Here is a 24132-nt window from a genome sequence, read left to right as displayed (position 1 = left end):
CAAAAGTATGATTTATCCGATTACTCGATTATTTGACAAAATACTCGATTCCAAAAATATTCGATAGTTGCAGCCCTAGATTTGACGCCTTCAATGAGAATCTACCAATGTAAATGGTCATGAAAATAAAGAAAACACATTGAATGAGAAGGTGTGTCCAAACTTTTGGCCTGTGCTGTATGTGTGTGTGGAACTGTTCTTTTTCTGGAATGGTCCATTGACCAACAGGCTTATTGATGAAAGGGATTTTAAAAACATTGTTATGAAATCACTTCATTATTAGGAATAGGAAAGAATCTTGTGTGCTCTTGGTGTTCCTCCATTATAACCTCAACATGCACCACAGCTCATTTCACCCCCTGGAAGGACAAAGGCAATGAATAAAGATGAAATATTGACTGCCAAGGTTTCTTGAATATTCTTGATGGGGTTCAGCTGTATCTTTTATATACAAATTTTGTCCTTCACCTATGAGATGATTCATTTATTCTCAGGAAACTGAAGTGATTGTCATTGTAAAACACTGCAGCACAGTACATGGTGCACACAACAAAATGTGTCCTCTGTATTTGACCTGTGAAGCTGTGCAGAGGACTTCAATGCTTCAATACAGAAATTTTGTAGTGGCATGAAGATTTGCAAATGTTCCATATGTGAGTCCAGAAGTTGTTTTAAAGTGTATTAGTGTTCGTATAGCCTGCAGGAAGAAGCTCCTCCTCATTCTCTCTGTGTTGGCCTTCAGGGATCAAAAGTGCTTCCCTGATCGCAGCAGAGAGAAAAATCCATCGTTGGGGTGGCTGAGGTCCTTCACTATCTTCCTGGCCCTGGTCCAACACCGCTTGCTGTAGATTTAAAGTTAGGGAGCTTGGTACAAATGATGCATTCAGCTGATTGAACCACCCTCTGTAGGGCTCACCTGTACTATTACTGTTGATTAGTGTTGAAGGTGGTTACTGTTTTTGCAGGTTATTACTGTTGCCACTGGTTACTTTTTTTGGAGGTTATTACTGTTGATTAGTGTTGCTCATGGTTACTGTTATTGCTGGTGTTTACTGTTTTTGCGGTTTGTTACTGTTGATTACTGTTGCCCGTGGTTACTGTTTTTGCAGGTTGTTACTGTTGATTACTGTTGCCTGTGGTTACTGTTTATGCAGGTTATTACTGTTGATTAATTAAAATTCAAATTTTATTTGTTTCATACACAGTCATACACGGTATGATATGCACTGAAATGCTTTAGCAACTGCTATAGACCACAGTTTTGCAAATATTGCAAGTATACGGTGAACCAATATGCAAATATTGCAAACATAATCAAATATTGATCGTCATTGTGAAACACTGCAGTACAGCACACGGTGCACACAATAAAATGGTTCCTCTGCTTTTAACCATTCACTCTTAGTAAGCAGTGGGCAGCCAGGTACCCGGGGAGCAGTTTGTGTCTACGGTGCTTTGCTCAGGGGCACCTTGGTGGATCAGGGTTCGAACCGGCAACCTTCTGATTACGGGGTCGCTTCCTTAACCGCTGGGCCACCACTGCCCCATAATATATTAAGATGGAATGGACTGGAATAGAAAAAAGAGGGTGTCATCTGTCACGTGCGATTTTGGCGGACGAATATGAGGCTTGGAAAGCCCTTAAAGATGTGTCTCCCTGCCGCAGACACTGGGGCTTGGATGTTTTTTTAGATCACGTCATAACCTGGTTGTCTACAAGCCCCGCCTCCAGAGCGCGCGCACCGCGGAGGCTCATGCGCAGATCTGTAGGGATTGAGGCGTAGGGCAGGAGGAGAATCGGACTCCAGGGGGGAGAATCGGATTTCCGTGGGAAGTTCACCGGTGAGTGGAGTTTTCCGGGCTGCGATGAGGGCGTGATACGCTGTGATGAAGACGTGACTCTTCCTCATTTCTACTGCGCGTTGCTCCAGACGGTGTTTTCTACCTGTAGGATGGGATATATAAAAAAAATTAAATTCCATATGCGGCGTTGGTCCTTCAGAAAAAATGGGATCAGTTAGTGTCGACAAATAGAAGAGGAAGAGGGTCTCTTAAAAAATGTAACGTACCTACAATATCCGTCTGTGAATTCACACACGGAAGCGAACTATTTATGATTTACCAGGAAAGTTTTCCTCTCCATGCCGCAGCATTAAAGGCTACCGGGGATGACGACCAACAGCAGCGGCAGCCCGCACAGCTCGGATTATGAATGGCGATACGAATACTACGAGGACGACGAACCGGTGTCTTTCGAGGGTCTGAAAGCGCATCGCTGTGAGTCTCTGCCAGGACTGATTAATCGCGTAAATAAATAAATGGGAATACATTTTTATGCATGTGTCTGCTTTTGTGAACCTTGTTCGCCCCATGCCTAAAACGCCATATAAACCAGATAAAAGGACATGTAAATACGCGTCTGCTTATGCTGTAATGAAATTTGTTATGGCCGGTCAGTAATTCATGCCAATGCTACCTTGCAGACTCCATAGTAATCGGGTTCTGGGTAGGCCTGGCCGTCTTTGTGCTCTTCATGTTCTTCGTGTTGACCCTGCTGACCAAGACAGGACCTCCACATCCAGAGTGAGTCTTGTAAAATTCTGCATCGCTGCAGAAACTCTTTTGCTCTGTTCTTATCCCAGTTATATGTTATTTATATGTATGCGTACATATGAGAGCTGATGAAATGGATTTTTGGTTAAGTCGAGCAGGAGGATGGAGACGGGAGGGGAAAATGACTCAACCTATAACAGCCCCCAAGCCCTCCATTTACCAGGAGAGCTGATTAATGAAAGACTTTTAAACTGTGGATTAAAAGAGAAAAAAAACTGTATGCCAGCTGTGGAACAGTAGAAAAGGACCTAGCTCCAGCTTTCAAAGAAGCCTTTGTTGTGCATCATGATCAAAAAGAAATGGCTGAGTGTGGAAGAGTGTCCCGTTGAGCCCATGGAGGAAATTTTGATTTTAATAATAAAAAAAAAAAAGCACAGGGAAAATCATTATTGCGCTCTTAATTAAAAAGACACTGAGCCATGACTCATCCTTTAATATGCCAGTTTCCCAGGGATAAAACCTTGGACATGTAGGTGAATTAGATGTGGTTTTTCAGCTCCCCACTGTATCTTCATTTGATGCAACACAAAAAAAATTCTTTTGGTTTAGGCAAGGAAAAGGTTGTATTGAGTACGATTAACAAAAGAACCAGCTTTAATTATTATTCATATTTACAGTTAGTTCACTAGAAATATAACCAATAATTCTAGTACGACTACTAATAATTATTGTTATTAGTTTTTTTAAATAAAGTTTCCCCTCTAGATTAGATTTGTGATGAATTGGAAAAACAGGCTCTTTAGTTTGAGATGCAATTAAGTCCTTTAATTGTTGCTATTTGTCATCTGTTATTATTATCCACATTTATTAAAATGCAACGAAAGCCTCATTTTCAACCATTTCCATGTGTATCTTCATTCAGCCAGAAGTGAACAATAAAAACAGTTCATGGATCATTTCCATTCGGAATAAGCTTGTCTGTTTTGAAGCATGACATTGGCAGATGAGGGTGGCGGCCAGTCATTGTCTGATGGAAAATCAGACCACCGTGTTTATTCTCTCTAATAAAAAGCATGGAGGAATGAACGGAGGTGCTGTGAGCTAAATGATTAATGTTATTTCAACCTGAAATGTGCATTTTGGGTGAAATGGGAAAACTGAGTCACTCTGTAACACAGACAAGTCACAAATGTGATTGAGAATGACCTAGAGGATCATTCAGGATAGAACACAGAGGGATCGTTTATTTTCATATATTCTTATTTTATATTCATTAGCTAAGATCTCATACACTCTATAACTGCTGTTCTTGTTCCACACAGGATTTCTGAACCCTTGGAGAAACACGTCCACCTCACCAGTTGTGTTGAAGACCTGACCCGGGCACCAGACAATGACAAGAAGACATGTCTGGCCCGCCCCCTTCTGGACGAGTCACACCTGCTCTTCCACTGCTACATAAATGAGGAGGAGCAGGCCAGAGTGGGCGGGGCCAGGACCAGGAGGCCAAGCACAGCCATGGTCAGGACAGGGCATGGATGGTTGGACAGCAACCGCTCATCCAGCCCCATTGATGGCAATGGGCTGGATCTGCAGAGTGGGGCTGCGGGTGTCGGGCGGACAGACAGGGATTCTACGGCGTTCCTCACCCATTTTAACATTCCTAACTTTGTGAACTCTGAGTTGAGCTCCACTCTCGGAGACGATGACCTGCTCCTGGAGGAACCACCACTTGTGCTGGAAACTGACCTCCACCACCCACACAGCAAACACTAGAATTAACACTAGAAGTGGAGCAGAACATCAGAGGGAAAGATCCCTGAAACGGGGAATGGTTTGTTAAAATGGTGAAATAAGATCTGTGGCTTTTCCCTTCAATGCTCTGATACCATCAGCAGGAAAATACATTTGAATGATGTTTAAAGGATGCTGCCACTCAAAAATTCTGACTCTGCAAACAGGCTGGGAGTTGAGGCTGTTAATACAAACATAATGACTTTATTTTGACTGTAGAGACTTGAGGGACCGCATCTGTACAGAGCTCAGCCTAAGAAAAACACCACCAGATGGATCCTACATTTAATAGTGCTGCAACATGACCTCAGAATGGATCAAATGGGAAATTCTGAGTCACAATGAAGAACCGAGGAACCCCAGAAAATGCATTATATTCCAAAAGCCTCATGCCACTAACTGACCTGTGTTAATCAAAATTTCTGAAATGGTCAGGCTGAAGCTACTGGATATAAAAATTCTGCTTATGAATTTATTATTGCCATCGCTTTTTTGGCAATTCTGAAATGTCAATCAACCAGCTGAGCCATGTGCTCAACTGATACAGGGAATCCAGGGAGTTGAACCTAATTATAAATCACTGTTAACATTAATATGTTAACATTGGAATGGTGGTGTACTATGCGATATGAGCCCTGGTGATCTGCAGTAAAGACATGAGCCCAAAGATCAGCAGTTGTTCTGCCAGGTCACGTGGGGGTGGGCTACGACCATTCAGTCTCTGCCTGCCCAGACTGTTGCACCTCCACCACAAAAGCAATCCCTGGGGACCATGTTGACCTCAGCGTATCGCTTAGCGACCATCATTTCAGCAGTGGTCTACACCCGGCGGTAGACCACTGCTGCATTGTCCAGGTCACATGGTCTTGTGCCCACTGCAAACATTCACAGCGGTGTCTTGGAGTCAGTGGAGTCATCTGCATTCAAGCCAAAGGTGAGGATTCGGTCATGAATGGTTTGCTGGAAACCCTAGTACCTCTTGTAAATGGGCCTGCAGCTCTGTGACAGTTGCATAACGCTGTCTGAGTGCATAGGTACTGGTTGCGGTCTGTCACTCTTGGGTCTGGAATGAACTCTGGAATGAAGTAGTTCTGTTTCTTGATGCAAGTCTGCTGATGACACTTTGAGACACACCAAGTTCACGGGCAACATCTGACTGCCTGCCACCGACCCGAAGGCGCACAGATGGCCAGGTGAATCTGCTCATTCATTAAGTGATGTTGTGTGTTCATGGCTGTTTGAATGATGAACTTGGAATAACTTACTGACAATACCAGCTTTTTATACCTATAGAATGTTGAACTTGCTTGGTATTGGCCCCAATATAAGGCACACCTGTACACAATGAGACCATTACATGGAAAACACAAAATGAGGTGTCATCACCCCAATACAGTTGCCTCCCTATCCCAAAAATTTCTGAAGTGAAACAAACAACGTATGTATGACGTCTCTCACAATATCCCTAACTTGTGAGTAGTGTATAATACAAGAGAACATTTACACAAAGGTCAGAGTGACATTCTTGTGAGATTCCTCTCAGCCAAAATGCCAGGTTGGAACTACATGTGGTATAATGTGAGTTGATCATTTTTTAAAATAGGCTAATTGAGCTAATTAGGCAAATTGGATAAGATTACACTAGTATCCCCATTAGCGGTGGTAATAGCCTAGTGAGTAAGACACTCGCCTACTTACTACAATTGTGTCCCCTGAGCAAGAGACTTAACCCTGAGCTGCTCCCGGGGACTGTCCCTGTAACTACTGATTGTAAGGCGCTCTGGATAAGGGCGTTTGATAAATGTTAAATGCAAATTGACTAGGAAAAGTATTTTTGGTTTTCTACATTAAACCATATCTTCAGCTAAGTAAAGGGTATTGGCAAGAATAATGTGCCTAAAATAACAAAAAATCAATACCTGGAAAAAGTGGACAGTATGTAGAATTAATAACTTGGTTAAACAATAAATTCAACCAGGCGATTCCAGTATTTGTGGATCAGACCTGTGTTCTTGTGTTTAGGAGGAATCTTGGCTCATTCTTCCTGTCAGAACTGCTTTATCCCAGTCATATTCGTTGTACGTCTCAAGTCATTCCAGTGCAGCTCTACTGGGTTGAGATTAGGGGGTTCTGACTTGGCCACTCAAAAAGGGAGATTTTGTTTTTCTGAAGCCATTCTGTTGTGGACTTGATGTTTTGGTCATTGTCCTGATGCATCACCCAACTTCTACAGAGTTTCAGTCACTGGACATCCTGCAGATGATACATGTTTGAATCTGGCCAGGCTCTGATGCAGAAAATCAGGCAGAAATCAGGATCAGGACCTCCATACTTCACGGTTGGAATTATGCTTTCATGATTATATGCAGTGGCCTTATTACACCAGATGTAGTGCCGCACGTTCTTCCCAGATAGCTCAGTCTTAGTCAGTCCACAAGACATTTAGGCAAAACCAGTGTGGAGTGTCACTGTTTCCTTTACAAACTTCAGGCATGTAGAAATGTTAAGTTTTATTAAGCAGTGAACAAACTCCAATAACTCCAGCAATAACAGTTGTTTATGGTTGACATGAACATTACATTTGTCAATGCCATTGACTGAAAGGAAGATCTGATCTGACATTTTATGACAAATTAATGCCGAAACCCAAAAATTCAAAATGGTCTACATACACAAAAGCAGCTTCGTTTGAGAAAAAGTATTACATCAGCATTTGTATTGAAATCCCTCTCATCTTTAAAGTGAACCTGCGTCTGTCTGCTTCAAAGTAAGCGTCTGAAGTGTTCATTAAACATAAGAGACATAATTGCTGCTGGCTTGGTACCTGTGATCTGTTTTTTTGGCTTGTGTTGTAAATTCTACAATATTGTGTATATAAGTTTGATGGAACAAATGGTGCCTTGCAATGTATCCCTGTGTATTCTACTAGTGCAAGAAATCAATAAAAAAATATCTGACTGACTATTCAAATGGGTCAAATGTAGACATCATTGTTATAAAAATGTTGAGGGAATAGACATGGATCAATGGGGCAAAAAAGATTTATTATGATTATTGACTTAAGTAATATAATAAAAAATCGATAATATATTTTACATAATGAAAATATTGCTTCTGCTTTTAGAATGCTGTTCAAACAAAAAGCTCAACCCAACAAACCATCCATTCCATCAATGGCTTTTCTGTTTCAGTGTAAGTACTGCAGACACTTCAGAGGGGACAGAATAGGTTGGATATCTGTTGATGTGACTGCTTAAAAAAAAAAAAAAAGTAAATAGCAAATTCACCAAATAGCAAGTAGGTTACTATTTAGTAGAGACATTCATGATACTTATTCATATTTGGTATTTTCTCCAATTAGGACAGATAGAACTTCCAATGTGGTCTAGAGGTTCGGATTCATGGTTTTCACCTAAGCATCCTGTGTTTGACTCCCAGCTGTCTCCATGGCAACAAACGCCTAGACCAAGGAGATGAATGTGGTTTGTCACTGAGCCGATGGCAGCTGTTTGCTTGGCCCTGTAAAAGCGTGTTATGGTCCAGGTAAGACCATGCCCTGTCTCTGCAGCTCTCTCAGGATGTCCAGTATGGCATCCATCTCCAGGCGGAAGGTCTCCAGCTCCTGTCTGTGCCTCTGCACCAGTCTCTTCCAGCGCTCAACCTCACCCTGCTTCTCTGAATCCACTACTGCCAAAGTCTCTGCTATCACCTGCCGATGAGAGGGAGAATAACAGTGAAGAGGAGGAGAACATGTTCCTCTAACGTCTCAAGCTCCGCTGCAATTTGGCTCTGGAGACAACTGTAACTTTTTTCTTCCTGTAACTTTTCTGCCACTCAACACCAGGACTGTGTGTGTGTGGGGGGGGGGTGTTACCTGCTGCAGCTTCCTCTCTCGCTCTGTGTATCTGAGCTCTATGTTGTGGATCTTGTGTTCCAAACTGCTGAAGTGACACATCTCTGGGATCTGCATTTCTTTTGCCTGATTCAGCTGCTCAAGAATCTTAATAAGCTGTCTCACACACACACACACACACACACACACACACACACACACCCAATGTATGAATGGGCATCAGCAATAATAAATAAATAAATAATGTTTCTATTTTTTTCCTCAAATACACCCAAGTTAGGCAATTAATAATTAGTCATTGTCCAAATGACTGTAATCAGACCATCTAGATTATTTGTTGCATTTGACAGACTTTTACACTTTTGGAGAGAACTGTGAATATGGAGCCAAACGTTGAATGTACCTCATTTTGCAAGATTTCCTCTCGCTGCTTAGACACGGACAACGCCTCTTTAGTGGCCTGCAGTTCCTTCACTTGATCACGAAGCTGTCTCACCATGATCTGAAATACACCCATAAATCTGTGCACAATTGTACCACCAGATGGGCATTCTAAAGGAAGCGTTCTAAACAGCTCACCTCCTGCGATGACACCTGACTGGTAAGTTTAGCCACCTGAGAGTCCGAGTGGTGAAGGGCGTAGTGGACTCGCAGGTTCTCTAGCTCCCTCTGGTGACTGGCAGAAAGAGACTCCAACTGTTGTGTATAGTGCACCTGCATCCTGTAGTGAAAGACAAATAGAACAAACCACAAGTTGGTAGGGACCTATGATTTCAACGATGTGGAAAACGCAGATGGAATTGTGGAATCTAACAAGTAAAACGAAATCCTGCAGTCTCAGTTTCTTCTCCAGTGAACATCCTTCTCATTGTCATATAATCGCCCTCCAGGGTCACTTGGGGCCTTTATTGAGGAATTTGGACACCCTCCTATCTCTCCTCCTCTGTGTATACGTATATCCACTCTGTACAAATACAGTACTGTACAAAGAATAAAGTTACGTTAAAACCAAGCACACCATTGTTTTTCTTGTGAAATTACCAATAAATTTGATGTGTCACATGACCCTCTTCCTATTGAAAAAGTAAACGTTTGATCCAAAATGGCCACTATGGTCACCACCCATCTTGAAAAGTTTGCCCCCTCACATATACTAATGTGCCACAAGCAGGACATAAATATCACCAACCATTCCCATTTTATTAAGGTTTATCCATATAAACGGCACACCCTGTTTTTGGTTTAACTCCAACTGAGTCTATTATAGACAGGAATGCTGTTCTTAGGGAGTCTTCTAATTTATCACAGTGGATGTTCAAGTCGCTGGCAATTAAGGCTTTATCCACAGATACAACCAGGTTGGAAACAGTCTGTAAATTCACTGAGAAACTTGGAGTGAGGTCCAGGGGGTCTATAAATAATAATCAATGGAATGAATTGTTATTTTGCAAGACTACATGAGTGAATCTCAAAAGATTTAAATTCATATCCGGGTTTATGTGTAATACCGAGGTTATTATTATAAATTACTGCGACGCCACTCTTCCAGTTAAGCGAGGTTGGTGAACATAACCTCAGGAGGACTAGACTCGTTTAATGCTACAAATTTTGTTTTGTTTTAACCAAGTTTCAGTCAGGCACAGTATATCAAACCCGTGATCTGTAATAATTTCATTAACAATGACCGTTTCAGGTATGATAGAGCTAACATTTAATAATCCTATTCTTATATCTAAGGAGGAATGATGGTAACGGGTAATAAATTAGACACCCCATCCAGCCCAGGAAACAGACACAGTGTCAGCTTATTTATGAGTTTTCTTATTAATCTTAATGTTTCTTTTAGAACCTCTTGTTTTAATATAGCGAGGTAAGGACACAGTGGTAATAGTGTACATGCTGAGTGGTGGCTCTAAGCAAATGGCAGATGCTCGGATTAGCCAGTCTGTCTGCTGCCTGGTCTCAGTTCTTACTATGCAGAGAGCATCTGTTCTAATGAAGGAAACATCAAATCTCTATTTTGAGCATTATTATGCCCCCAGACTCTCTACCCTCTAACTTATAGTTATGTAAAATACACAAGATCCACCACTACCTGGGTTCAAACAACTGACTCAGTATTTCCTCTGATTGTAAAACTTTCTTAAACAAATTTTCCACTTTTCAGCCTCAAATATTATCTGCCAATTTATTATTATTTATTTATTATTATTTATTATCTGTCAATTTAATTCCCTTCCTACAGTCCGGGTTAAGGTGTGCCTTCCTTCTTTACTATCAGTCATCTCTGCTATTATTAAGTGAAAGTGAGGTGAAGTGAAAGTGAATGTCATTGTTATACACTGCAGCACAGCACACGGATGACACAACGAAATGTGTTCTCTGCTTTTAACCCATCACCATTGGTGAGCAGTGGGCAGCCATGACAGGGGACGGTGCTTTGCACAGTGGCACCTTGGCAGATCGGGATTCAAATCAACTTCTAATTACGGGTCTGCTTCCTTAACCGCTAGGCCACCACTGCCCCATTTACTCATCACTGTAACTATTTCTATTTCTCTAAATGCAGTTGCTATCATTCCAATATAAAACAACATCAATGCTTACATTGGCCACAGTAGATAAAGGCGCCTCTCCAAGTCCGTTGCAAAAGGTGGCTGAGAAAGCGAGAGCAGCTCAAAAGCCAAAGACCTGAAAGACTTTGGCATAACTTCAGGATTTGGGCACAATGTAACCTTAGTATCGCCAGATGCAAACTTCATTCACCTGGGGTGAACAGATAGAGCCTGAAGGTCACCCACTCACCTGGCTGAAGCCAGCACCAGCAGCAATGCAGTTTTGTAGAAAACTTCCTTAAGAGCCACCAACTTGTGGATCTTAGCATCCTGAACCACTGTTAGGTTCCAAGGAGGAACAGTGGGCCTACTAACAGGCCTCAGCTGTCGCCCGAAAAATCTTCTACAGTTGTTCCAAGGAGATACGTCAGGCAGCAGCACCCGCACCTCCCTGATTATGGCTCAGGGCACGATAGGTGGCCAGTGAAATCTCCATCATAGGGAGACTTGCCAGGCCTGCCACGTCATTCAGATCCAGAAACTGCAGTGCACATGGACAGAGGTTTTGACCAGGACGACGTGAACTCCATGAAGTCCAGGAAAAACAGCAAACAATAAACCTGCAAACCATGTCGGCTTTCCAGCTTAGCAGCCGCTCGACAAGACAGGGCAATAGTGGAGGTCTCCTTGTCATCCTGACAAACCCCTTCAGCACCAGGGGTCGGCTGTGCAGCCTGCAAGTCCTCCTCTTCAGAAGACTTGGGCTTGTCAAAGTACAGTTCGAGGGGATCCTCCTCAAGCAGAGGACCGCCGGGCCGAGGAAGCAGGTGGTGAAACGGGGACAAAGCCTCCATCTCCATGTGCTTGGCCCAATTCAGATGTCCCTCGGGAGGTTTTTTCACCTTCCTCCTCACCCTGAAAAGGCCCAAGTCGGAGAGCAGTGTGTCACCATACTCTACCTCAGCTCTTCCCAGCACATGATTGACAAAAGTCATGCACCGTTCCAGCGTCATAGGTCTGATCTGGTGATAGAACTCACAGTCTGGTGTGGACAATCCATAAGCACCCATAAGCTTCCCGCTACCTCAGATCTTCCTCTTCTATTCAACTCATGGTCCCTTCCCCTCGTCTCACCAATATGGAGAGCAGGGCATTTTGTTGCTTTGCTCTCAGAATCTGGAATTTCATATCATCAGAAATTAAACATGAACCCTATTTTTAAGTCCAAATTCAAGACTCATTAGTTAAACATTGCATATTCAATTGAATTTCCTATGCATTAACCCATTTTGTGGGCAATGTAATTTTTTGTGTTGGTTCAATGCACATAGAGGTCAATTTATACAATTTTGTTCAAGACTGTAAATAATGTGTATGTTATAAATGAAGCATACAACACTTGGTCATTAGATTTTTTTAAATCCTTGGCTTGTTTAAGCTAAGGCCCTGAAAATTACATGAGACTAGGAGGCACTTTTAGTTCCACTCACATTCTGTAGGTACTGATGGACATTTTTTTTAAAGAAAAGCTTTTAGTATAATTTCAGTGAAGCATGTGGGCTCCTGGTATCCTCACTCACAAGTCCCTTATATCACAAGCACACAAACATTCTGCCCCATTTTGGCCGATTTGGTAGAGATTGTATACTTCAAGCACTAAAAGCTTAGCTGAGCTCCATCTCTTTGCAGTGCTACTTCACTCAGAAACAGTCAATACTTACCTGGACATGTGTATTTGTTCATTAAGTCCCTACAAACTTACAGAAATTACAGCCTTACTAAATGTGGGAGTGACTTGGTTGTGCGAAGAGTAAAATAACTGAACAAATAAAAAACATCTGATAACAGTGAAATAATAAACATATTACTGAATATTATTCAAGATAACTGAAAGACTGAGTGAGTTACTGAGTGAACTGATGACTGAAGAAAAGAATTAATAGGAGTGAACAGCTGACTGAGTATGTACATAACTGAATGAATAAAATCTAATTTAGAGCAATCAAGTTTCATTCAGTTTCAACTTTTTAAACCTGGATAGTGAACAAATGTGGTTTCATTTCAATTGATTGTTCTTTGCATTTGGAAAACTGTGGTCTGTATAGATGTGATAAACAGAATCACAGGCAGCTCTCTAGTCTAATGACATCTCACGGTTACTGTCTGGCAACTTACCACTATCTTGCATCGCATCTGTTTAGTTTTGTGATCTGTGTACATATGAGTGAGTAAGTAAATCAGGGAGAAAGGTGGTGTGAGGTAGGGCGACAGAGGGGCAGATGGAGTAAATGAAAGACAATCCCCTGCCAGGACAGGACATCGCCATTTCCTTTGAAAACATCCTTCAAAGAAAGCTCAAAATCTGGTCAAGTCACACTGGTCAAAATAATTTTCCTTACTAGCTCAAAAGGTAGCCGTGGTTAAAGCAGTCAACCACAGAAGTGTGCTATTACTTTTTTAAGCGATCTGCAACCTCGTGCCACACCCATTTTCCCCAAACAATTTTCCCCATTGACTTAACATGGAACCACTTTTTGACAAGCTCTCATGACCACAATTTTGTATCATAGACACCCGAAACTCAATATACCGCATCTCTATGAGCCCTTCTTTGTGTTCATTCTCTTTTTTATCAAATGAACACACCCGCACTCCTCCCTTTCATCCCCTATATTTATACATTCACTTATAATGGGAAATGTAACCCATCCTCGGTTCCTCACATTTCAACATATTGACATGAAACTTAGTTCACACCTTCATCTAAAGTCACCTTAATTTTCTCGTTCACTCTTTAACTCCTCTTTTATCACTCTTTCTTTATCTCTCCATCCTTCCATGCATTTTAAAGAGCAACAAGGACAACACTTTCAACAACCACACATTTTAATTACATTTACAGCATTTATCAGACCCCCTTACAATCAGTAGTTATAGGGACAGTCCCCCCCTGGAGCAACTTAGGGTTAAGTGTCTTGGTCAGGTACACAATGGTAGTAAGTGGGATTTGAACCTGGGTCTTCTGGTTCATAGGCGAGTGTGTTACCCACTTGGCTACTAGGTTACTTAGGCCACTAGGCTAATTATTCAAGTTTAACCAATTTAACCTTATTCCCCTCATCCTCCTTTTTCTCTCCATCATTCAATTCACTCCCATGCATTTTACAGAGCAACAATGACTACAGTTTCTACCTTTTCACCAAATTTAACCAATTCAACCTCTTTTAACCTCTTTCCCCTCATTCCCCTATCCTCCACTCCTCCTTTTTTTTCTCCAAGCTCCCATTAACCCACATGCATTTTATAGCGCAACAGCTTTCAAACCAACACATATTTTACCTATTCAACAAATGTAACCAATTCAACCACATGTAATGTTCCACTCATCCTTACCTCCACTTCACATTTTCATCCCTCCATCCTCCCATTAATTTTACAGAGAAAATTAGTCACAGCCTTTCAGCCTTTGAACTGCCATATATATCAACTATTGCAACACTGTAACCAATTAAACCACTTCTAACCTCCTTCAACTCCTCGCCCTATCCTCCTTTTCACCGTTCCATCATCCCATTGAAGCCCATTCATTTTACAAAACAACAATTGTAACATTTACAATCTTCCAACTAAGATAATTGACACATCCCAAATGTCATTAACTTTAATGTGACCCATTCTGGCAATACCCTGTCAGCATTTTTTGATGTTAGCATGCTAGCATTAACATGCTATCATGTTCATTTTTAAACATGCTCCAAATGTCACCAAATTTTATGTGGTGCATCATGACCATGCTCTGTTAGCAGTTTTGACATTAGTATGCTAGCATTTACATGTTAATATGTAAATTTTTCAACAGTCCATACATCACCAAATTTTATATGGTAAATTATTTCATTATGTCATATTTATTTATTTAATTTTGAACTCTTTGGACTTCCATATAAGTTTAGCTATAAAGATATGAAGATTAGATATGGACTACATGTATGGAGTGTCTGCTAAAAGCCATTAGAATTCATGTAAATGAGTGAGTGAATGTGGACTACCTCTGCAACTCTGTCTGTAAGTTCCCAGCATGCTCCTGCAGAGCATGTCTCTCCTGCTCCAGTTGCGCTTTCAGTCTGTCTCGCTCCTGCACCACTTCAGAGATGTGTGACCCAGTGAAGAACGTGGGATGGTAGTCCTTCTTGTCCTGCATGGGAGGAAATGTTTCTATTGCAGCTCCAGCAGGTTCCTTGCTTTTCATCAACGGCTCTTTGATTTCACCTAACAGGCGTTTCGGCTCAGCTGGGTTCTGCAGGGGGTTCAGCAGCAGGGTCTGTCTCTCCCTCTGTAGCTTCTCAATAGTACAATTTAGCTCCTGTATCGTTTGGCTCTTGATGGTCAGTTCAGCTGTGAGCTGCTCAATTCGGACCATTCGAGCTGTTTCTGCCTGGTGGTGTTGTTTTTTGGTCATTGCCCCAGGGCTGCGATGGGGCTTCTCTGTCTCTCTGGTTCCTACGGAGGCTCCACTCTGCAGGATGAGCTTCTCCTGCAGGGAGTCTAGCTCAGCCTGCAGGAAGCTCTCGCGTTTCTGATGAGACTCAATTTGGCTCAGTGTCTTCTCCTGAAAGGAAGAGACTTTTATTTCCCACTCCTGAACAGAGAGCTCCTGTTGATGCTTCTCCGCCAACTGCTGCTCCAGCTTGGAGATCTGCTGCTCATACTGAAGCTGACAATGAAGAGTAAAAAAAAAAAAAGACAAGACAAGTAACAAGGTAATTATAGTTGATCTAAAACTTTAAAGAGAAAAACATCTGAAACATAACTACCTCCAAATCTAATGAGGGAACAAGAAAATTAGAATTCTTTATCAAGTTACATATAGCATTATTATAAATTCCTTTGGTCATTCATTCACCCCAGTGTTGAGTGTATAGTGTTGGTCCCAGGAATCCCCAGCTGGGCTACAATACATTGAAAATGACTAGCTGCTTGTAAATTTGTTTATGTGATTGGTAAAAGTGTTTTGCATTTTGTAATTTTTTTTATTTAATGTTAATCTCTTATTTCAATAAACAATACAATCTATGTACCTTGACCTTGTGATATTGTTGTTCCATTGCCCTGAGGCTACGCTTGGCCTCCTCATCACGGGACTCTAGCTCTGCCTCCAGCCGGCGTAAACGGCGTTCAAGCAGTGCCGAGGTCTGGGGTTTCCCTGTCTCCACTTCTTTACTTGCTGCAGACACTGCAGCATAGATCAGGGCCGGAACCGAATTTGGGTGCCGATGCCTCAGAATCTCCTCCAGTTCTTTCACCTAACAATCCATATACACAAACTTTACAATACACAATGATGCCATTGTACTGTAGGATCAGCTGTAACCTGCATATCAGTTCATGCAGGGATTTGAGGGGATTTGTGTCACCATGTGATGTACTGTGTATCGCAATCCCAAATTCTCCCACACCACCCCTCTGCTACGTTCCCTACACTGGCTCCCAGTAGCTGCACGCATCAGGTTCAAAATACTGATGCTGGCCTACAAAGCCAAACATGGAGTAGCACCATCCTACCTCACAGCCCTTATTACACCTCGCACTGCACCTCGTTTACTCCGAGCCTCCAGTACGGCTCACCTGGTCCCTCCATCTCTGAAGGTAAAAGGAAAACATTCATCTAGACTCTTCTCCGTCTTGGCCCCTCGGTGGTGGAATGAACTTCCCCTCGAGGTCAGAACAGCTCAGTCACTGAGCACCTTCAAACGACAGCTCAAGACCTTCCTCTTTAAAGAATATTTCGATTAAATTGTAATTTTCTTGTTGTCGAACTTTGTGTACAGAATCTACAACAGAGTGAATAAAATAGATGTATTCATATTTGGGGTCCTAGTGAACCTATCCTCAAAATTGTTAACTCGTCGCTTAGCACCGGCCACGTACCAAGTTCGTTCAAGGTAGCAGTCATTAGACCCCTGATTAAAAAGCCGGATCTTGATCGCAGTCAGCTTTCAAATTATAGACCGATATCCAACCTTCCGTTCATATCAAAAACCTTAGAAAAAGTTGTAGCCCAGCAGCTGAGCACATACCTAGACTGTAACAATATCCACGAAGTATATCAATCAGGATTTAGACCTCATCATAGCACTGAGACAGCGCTGGTTAAAGTGGTTAATGACCTGCTGTTGGCCTCTGATCAGGGACGCATCTCGCTGCTTGTCCTGCTTGATCTGAGTGCAGCGTTTGACACTATTGATCACGCTATTCTCCTTGCCAGGTTAGAGAATGTTATCGGGATTAAGGGAACAGCCCTTGAATGGATCAGATCATATTTGACCAACCGATATCAGTTTGTGGACATCAATGGTGTTTCGTCTTCACATAGTAAAGTAGAGTTTGGTGTTCCACAAGGTTCTGTCCTAGGTCCGTTACTTTTTTCACTATACATGTTACCTTTAGGCAACGTCATCCGCAAACACGGTATTAGCTTTCATTGCTACGCTGACGACACACAGCTGTATCTGTCAGCAATGCCAGATCAGAGGCAGCAGCTGAACAAAATAGAGAATTGTCTGAAGGACATTAGACAGTGGATGCTCACCAACTTTCTCCTGTTAAAACCTGACAAGACAGAAGCGCTTGTAATCGGGCCTCAAGCAGCCAGGCATAAACTGGCTGACTACACAATAACCCTGGATAGCCTTTCTATCTCTATCTATCTATTGATGTGAAGGATCTAGGTGTCATCATTGATGCAGGTCTCTCATTCAGTTTGCACGTAGATAATGTCACTAGAATAGCATTCTTTCACCTTAGAAATATTGCGAAAATAAGAAATATCATTTCAATGCATGATGCAGAAAAGTTGGTCCATGCATTTATTACATCAAGGTTAGATTACTGCAATGCATTATTGTCTGGATGCTCTAGTAGGTGCATGAGTAAACTCCAGCTAGTACAGAATGCTGCAGCCAGAGTTCTAACCAGAACCTGGAAATTTGACCACATCACCCCAGTCTTACAATCACTGCACTGGTTACCCATCAAATTTAGGATTGACTACAAAATCCTACTTTTAACCTATAAAGCTCTAAATGGTCTCACCCCACAGTACCTGAGTGAACTTTTGGTTCCTTACGAACCGCCACGCCCCCTTCGATCAATGGGTGCGGGGTCACTACTGGTACCAAAGGTGCAGAAGGTCACAGCTGGGAGCAGATCCTTCTCCTATAGAGCTCCGCAGTTGTGGAACAGCTTGCCTGTCAGTGTCCGGGATTCAGACACAGTCTCAGTGTTTAAATCCAATCTCAAAACCTATCTGTTTTCTCTGGCTTTTTGCTAAAGTCCTAGACCCTCATTTCACTTGATTTTGACGCAGTGTCAATTATAAAGTCCAGTTTATCACAGAGTCCCCCTGTTAGACACAAAGTTAAATTCACCAGTTAGGCTGTCCTAGTTAGGGTACCGGGCCACTGTAGCACCAATATACCATTATAACCACATATTTCAGTATCGGTCGTACAGTGCAACCGTCTGCTGCTGCTTCTGTTTGTTTTTCTCCGAGACACGGAATCAAGCACCCAGACTACTGGCAGATCCCAGTGATCAGACCAGCAAATAAATCCTGGTTCCTGACAACTGCTTTACAAGGACAAAACATGAAACAAACCAGAGGGTCACCACAGCCGTTACAACTACAGCTTCAGGGATCTTCAAATGGACCAGTAACATCATTATGGACACGTAATCTAGACCATGACACTGGGGTCCCTCTCTGTATCACTCCTTCCCAAGGTTTCTTCCTTTCTTTTTTTCTCTCTCCTAGAGTTTTTTTTGTGTGGAGTTTTTCCTTGTGTGCAGAAGGGTCAAGTGTGGGGGGTGTCAACTGTAGGGCCTGTCAAAGCCCATTGAGACATACTGTATGTGATTTTGGGCTATATAAGAAATAAATGTTGTTGTTGTTGTTGTTGAACCGGAATTGATCTCTTCATCGATGGTAACTTGAAAGCACGTTGTAAGTCGCTCATGATAAGGGCGTCTGCCAAATGCCGTAAATGTAAATGTAAATGTGACAAAAACAAATCACCTGCCACAAAATTTTGTTTGGCCCTGTAAGCAGGTTTAACACCAGTAAAATTGGATCAAGACAAAAGTCAAAATGAGGGATTGCCCTCTTTAATTGACATCTCAGAAAATGAATCCAAACAAATTAAAATGATCCAAAGTATATTTACTGAGAAAAATCATGAATTAAGTATTCAAGACATATGCCAAATGCACACTACAACTGAAAGCTAACTCTATGCGCTCTTGGAAGCGCAACCTGTGTTAAACTGACAAGTCACCCACTTAAATCAATAAAAAATATGCTGCAAACATGTACATATATTAAACAATGCAAATCTAAACATAACACAAAAAAACCATGAAATGTAATTGTTAGAAGAATTTGTCTTTGTCTGTACAAAGGTGTTGCTTCATTCTAACGAACACCATACCATATATGGAGTTGATTTTCTTTTCTCAGACTTAAGTTCCTGTATTCGTTTCTGTGACACGCATGTTCTGTGTCCATAGACATGTGAGCACATCTTTGACACATGTTTGTTCCTCTTTTCACAACCAACTCTGTGTATAAATAAAGATTACAAACCCAACCAAGGTAGAACGGCCTCCACGTGGTGGGGCAATTCTCCTTGGCCAAGTTGTGAAAGCACACGGTCTCTGTCTCCGTTCTTGCTCTCGCTGCAGTGTGACATTCTCACCAAACAGTAATTGGTTAATACTTGACAACCTGCTTTATTTACTGGCATTCTCTCTGCCAGAACATTCTTTTGGAACTGTTCCTTAAAACAAATAGAGAACTAAATGCAAAAATGTATTTTGTAATGCATTCCTTTAACATTAATTTGTGAAAGTATTCTAGAAGTATTCTTATTTTAAAAGTTACATTGATAATTATTCACAGTTATATACTATAAAGTAGTCTGATGAACTGCATACTAGAAATTTCCTGATTTCAAAGCAAGTAATTACACTTCATTTCCCCTTTATACAGCCAACTTACCTGTCGCTCCAGGTCCTGTATTTGCTTGGTCTCAGCTGACCTCTGCTTCACAGTTTTCTGTTGCATAGTAGCTTTTCTGTTGAGTTCTGCCTTCTGTTTCTCCACCTGGGTCAGAGAAAATATGACGTAATGAGTGTAAACATATGAGATGACACATTAGTGCAGACACTGCAATACAGACTGCAATATTGTCAATGAAAAACTTCATACATACTTATTGCAGTTGTTTTTCTAGATATTATTTCATGAGCCCTACACTGGACATACTGGCTCCTTTAAATTCTAAAATATAAATATAAAAAATACACACACTCCCTCAAAATGTATTATGCCTTTAGGCTCATCTGATTGTTTTTTCCATAATTAATGATGTAGAATTATGCATTAAATGTGTAATATGCCTATGAATATTGTAAAATTGTTTGATTATTAATGCTATGGAACTAGTTTTAAAAAATTACTATGCAGTGCCCCACCTGCTCAGTGAGCATCTGGGTCTTGAAGGCTGTGGCTCGGAGATGAGCAGCATCTCTGTCCAGCAGCTCCTGGTTCTCGGCGTACCATTGGAGCCTCTTGTTGAGAGCTATCAGTTCCTCCTTGTGCTGGTCCTCCTGCAGCTTCAGCGCAATGTGCTTATCACCTAACAAACACACAGAGCCTGCTATGTCAGCCCATAACATGTTGGCTAATAGAGACAGGAAGAGAAAGCAAGAGGCACTCACTGGAAGCATGGACAGCCTGCTGTTTAGCCTGGTCTCTCTCCTTCCTCATCATGTCCAGGTCAACCTGCAGGGCTTGTTTCTCCTGCCTCAGTTTGAGAGCCTCTTCATGTAGCCTGGCCTCCAGTCTCTATACAAAATACATACGCACCAGAAGTTAGTAGTTTAATACCTTAATGTATCATCATATCATCTTTGTTTCTTATATCTGTATGAAGAAAACATGAAGAAAACATCAAAATCAAATATCGTGAATTATATACTGACAAATATCGTGAGTATGATTTAATGATATAATTTTTAATTATTCACTATATTATGTGTATTAAAAACTGTAGCATAGCCGTACTTCGAAATATAAACTGTGCTGTAACTAGTATACCACAAGTTGAGAGCCAGCGTCCGTGCTTGCGTTTGAGTGGCCGTGGTTTTAACATGGGACACATCTGATAGGTGAGCATGACTGTCTATCACACATGGACATGGACATGGGTGGTGGCACACTGCAGGCTAAAGCCAATTTCAGACCGAAATTATTATTATTAAAATTATTATTGTGTATTGCATGTGAGGCAAAGAGAAAACTGAAAGTGAAGTGATTGTCATTGTGATACACAGCACAGCACACAGTGCACACAATTAAATGTGTCCTCTGCTCACCCTTGGTGAGCAGTGGGCAGCCATGAAAGGCGCCCGGTTGTGTAGTGTGTGGGGACGAGATTCAAACCATTTACATTTACATTTACATTTATCAGATGCCCTTATAATCAGTAGTTACAGGGACAGTCCCCCTGGAGCAACGTAGGGTTAAGTGTTAAGGGACACAATGGTAGTAAGAGGGTTAAGGGACACAATGGTAGTAAGAAAGATTTTAACCAGAATGGTTCGTTGTGTACGATCATTTTAAACTGCTGGATAGATCTGGCAACGCTGAATAGAATCAAAGTGTTGAAACAGGCAGTGTTTGGTCTTCCCCTTCGAAACACACAACGCAGAAACAGAGGAAGCTGATATTATCAGCGTCCAGAGATCTACACCACCACATTATCGTCTTACTAGGAATTTAAAAAAAATGCACATATTTTTTGCATTTTTGAGAGGAAAGGTAAATCTCAGCCAATGGTGTTTCAGGGCCACTGATTAAAAAATAAGGAATTTAGAAATTAAGTTGTAATACTCTAGATTAAAGTGTAGCATTAGGCCTATGGGAATAAAGTAAAGTAACATTATGAGAAAAAAGATTTTCAGAAAGGGCCAGTGACAGGGCAACAGATTGAAACAGAACTCACCAGCCTGTTCTGATTCCCGTACGCAGTTTCGAGATTTGCATTTGAAAAGAATTGCATACAAATACCAAATCACTTGACTCATATATCGGTCTCATATTATAAACCGATATACATATAAACTCATATAATTGAAAAGTATTCATACAAATATAAATGTCACTATTCTGGCTCCATATATCAGCACCATGTCATTATTTGTCCAAGGACCCTGAACGGTTTTACTGAAAATGAACTTGCAGTATAGTCAAGGGTGTGACTACATAGTGATACACAGCACAGCACACGGTGCACAAGACTAAATGTGTCCTCTGCTTTTAACCAATCACCCTTAGTGAGCAGTGGGCAGCCATGACAGGCGCCCGGGGGGTGGGGACAGTGCTTTGCTCAGTGGCACCTTGGCGGATCGGTATTCGAACCAGCAACCTTCTGATTACGGGGCCGCTTCCTTAACTGCTAAGACACGGAGCTGTCAGAAACGAGGCGGCCGGAGCCACAACTTTATTTACCTTCCATACGCGCTCCCCTGTTTACAACCCTTCAAAATAAAATGCTGAGCCCATAAACAAGAACATCAGTACAATAAACTAGCTTACATGAGGATACCGCTGTGCCATTCAAAAAGGTTATGTCATCTCTGGAGAGGCAGTCAGACTAATCCTTAGTTATTGATCCAGAAGTAGAGCTCTGGCGCATATGAAAACTTGACTGTCATCAGTACTCAGCACAGAGAAATGCAGCAAACTTTGTTTTACAGTTTGAACTCTGCTGCACACCCCCTCAGACAGACAGAGCGTCGTCTGCACACACTCTGCGACTGCATTCGCCCGGTCTCCACACCGTGTTGTCGCTGCAGCTGATGCTCTGCTGCCTGCATCCATGACACCCCAGAGGCTCTAGCCTCTCGCTCACTGACTGTCCCCAGCTTTTCCAGCATGGTTGCGCATGCGTTGTCCTGCATCAACCCTGATATTATCCAATGGAGTTTTTTTTTTTTTTTTTAATTTGCCAAAACCTCAAACACCACATTGCCAAATAGTCAAATTGATAAAAATTTGAGTAGAATTCTGGAAAAAAATAAAGCTGTACAAAAACAAAATGTGGAAAAAGTGATGCGCTGTAAATACTTCCTAATACTAATCATTTTTATGGAGAACTCCCTCTGGTGGCTGTTTTACCAACCTCCGCTGACTGCACTTGTGCCAAGAGACCTGTGATGCTGCGACCTGGTTCACCAAAATTGCCCAACAATGTCTGGCCATTGTTCCTCCACAGCTGTTCTCTGGGGAAAAAAAGGTAGAGAATATCTGAATACCAAGTGAGTGTGCAAATTTTTTAGCTGTGACATGAGCTGTATCTGGGTCTAGAGCACTAATAATTTACAGCTAGGATTACATTTAACTAAAAAATATGTTCCAGCTTTATCTGTGTGTGTGTGTGTGTGTGTGTGTGTATGTACAACTCACTTGGTGATCGCCAACTCGCTGCGTAGCTGCTGGTTCTCAGCAAACATGGCTTTCTCAGTGCATTTTTTCTGCCCCTGAAGGGACTTCAGCTGCAGATAAAGCTTCTCGTTCTCCTATTACACACACCAACTGCATTAAATTCATAAAATAGCTTGTTACAAATTTTGTTGTTATTACAAGACTATACAGTAATCATGTATGATTTCTGTACACCACTTTGTATTGGTCTTTCATGTGGAATTCCAATAAAATAGATTCATGTTGGTAGCTGTAATGTGACAAAATGTGGAAAAGTTCAAGGGGGCCGAATACTTTTGCAACCCACTGTAAGAACAACAGTCACAAGAAAAGTTAAAACCTGTTCATTTCTGGGCCTTTTTCAGAGGTAAATGTGAAAGTGATTGTCATTGTCATACACTGCAGCACAGCACACAACATCTCCTCTGCATTTAACAATCCCTTTAACTCAGGTTTAACTCTGAGGTCTATTAGTATAACTGTCATTACCAATCTGAAATGAGCTGAAGTAAATAGCATAGCTTTACCATAATATGCCCCAGAAATATTACTAAAAAAGGAAATGAGATATTAGTGAATAAATATCTAGGTCTCTCCAAACAACATATGTGCCATCTGAGATTTATAAGGACACAAACTACAAAACAATTTTTTTTCTGCAATATTGAGGCAATAGTGGAGGAATAGTGGTATGCTAAACCGCAAAGGTGCCACTGAGCATGGTACTGTCCCGACACAATGCTTCCCGGGAACCCTTCATAGCTGTCCACTGTAATGGGTAAAATGCAGGGGACACATTTCATTGTGTCACGTACTTGCTGTCTACAACAATG

At 41.6% G+C, this 24132-nt stretch overlaps 2 protein-coding genes across 6 annotated transcripts in view; one reads left to right on the top strand and one right to left on the bottom strand.

The window, feature by feature from the left end:
- Window positions 1-1772: 1772 nt before the first annotated feature.
- Window positions 1773-5682, top strand: LOC114790828 (melanocortin-2 receptor accessory protein 2A-like). 2 transcript variants are annotated; one of them, XM_028981208.1, is made up of 4 exons: window positions 1773-1842; window positions 2151-2277; window positions 2484-2583; window positions 3876-5682. In XM_028981208.1, the coding sequence occupies exons 2-4, from the start codon at window positions 2169-2171 to the stop codon at window positions 4327-4329; spliced, it is 663 nt and encodes a 220-aa protein (XP_028837041.1). In that variant the 5' UTR covers window positions 1773-1842; window positions 2151-2168; the 3' UTR covers window positions 4330-5682. The 2 variants fall into 2 exon arrangements, with proteins under 2 accessions (XP_028837041.1, XP_028837040.1); XM_028981207.1 differs by having other exon boundaries at window positions 1774-2060.
- A 1688-nt stretch (window positions 5683-7370) lies between these two features.
- The window catches only part of cep162 (centrosomal protein 162), a 33844-nt gene continuing 17082 nt past the window's right edge, over window positions 7371-24132 (bottom strand). For 2 of the 4 annotated variants that reach the window (XM_028980148.1, XM_028980149.1), the window contains exons 17-27: window positions 23282-23394; window positions 22998-23097; window positions 20533-20659; window positions 20287-20450; window positions 19811-19915; window positions 15834-16058; window positions 14805-15469; window positions 8780-8921; window positions 8604-8702; window positions 8222-8356; window positions 7371-8056 (exon numbers count right to left, since the gene is read on the bottom strand). In XM_028980148.1, the coding sequence (XP_028835981.1) occupies window positions 7880-8056; window positions 8222-8356; window positions 8604-8702; window positions 8780-8921; window positions 14805-15469; window positions 15834-16058; window positions 19811-19915; window positions 20287-20450; window positions 20533-20659; window positions 22998-23097; window positions 23282-23394 (2052 nt within the window). In that variant the 3' untranslated portion in view covers window positions 7371-7879. Of the gene's footprint in view, window positions 8057-8221; window positions 8357-8603; window positions 8703-8779; window positions 8922-14804; window positions 15470-15833; window positions 16059-19810; window positions 19916-20286; window positions 20451-20532; window positions 20660-22997; window positions 23098-23281; window positions 23395-24132 lie in introns of those variants that run through there. The other 2 variants (XR_003749786.1, XR_003749787.1) reach the window with 2 other exon arrangements.

Source organism: Denticeps clupeoides, chromosome 5 (assembly GCF_900700375.1).
Source record: "Denticeps clupeoides chromosome 5, fDenClu1.1, whole genome shotgun sequence".
NCBI lineage: Eukaryota > Metazoa > Chordata > Actinopteri > Clupeiformes > Denticipitidae > Denticeps > Denticeps clupeoides.
Note: the sequence above shows the minus strand (reverse complement) of the source record. Positions and strands in the feature narration are given on the sequence as shown.

Bases quoted from the DNA above. Each gene is read 5' to 3' on its own strand.
- LOC114790828 (XM_028981208.1), top strand. From the start codon at position 2,169: ATGACGACCAACAGCAGCGGCAGCCCGCACAGCTCGGATTATGAATGG. The intron at 2,278-2,483 runs GTGAGTCTCTGC...GCTACCTTGCAG, and splicing joins GGGTCTGAAAGCGCATCGCT to ACTCCATAGTAATCGGGTTC. The intron at 2,584-3,875 runs GTGAGTCTTGTA...TGTTCCACACAG, and splicing joins ACAGGACCTCCACATCCAGA to GATTTCTGAACCCTTGGAGA.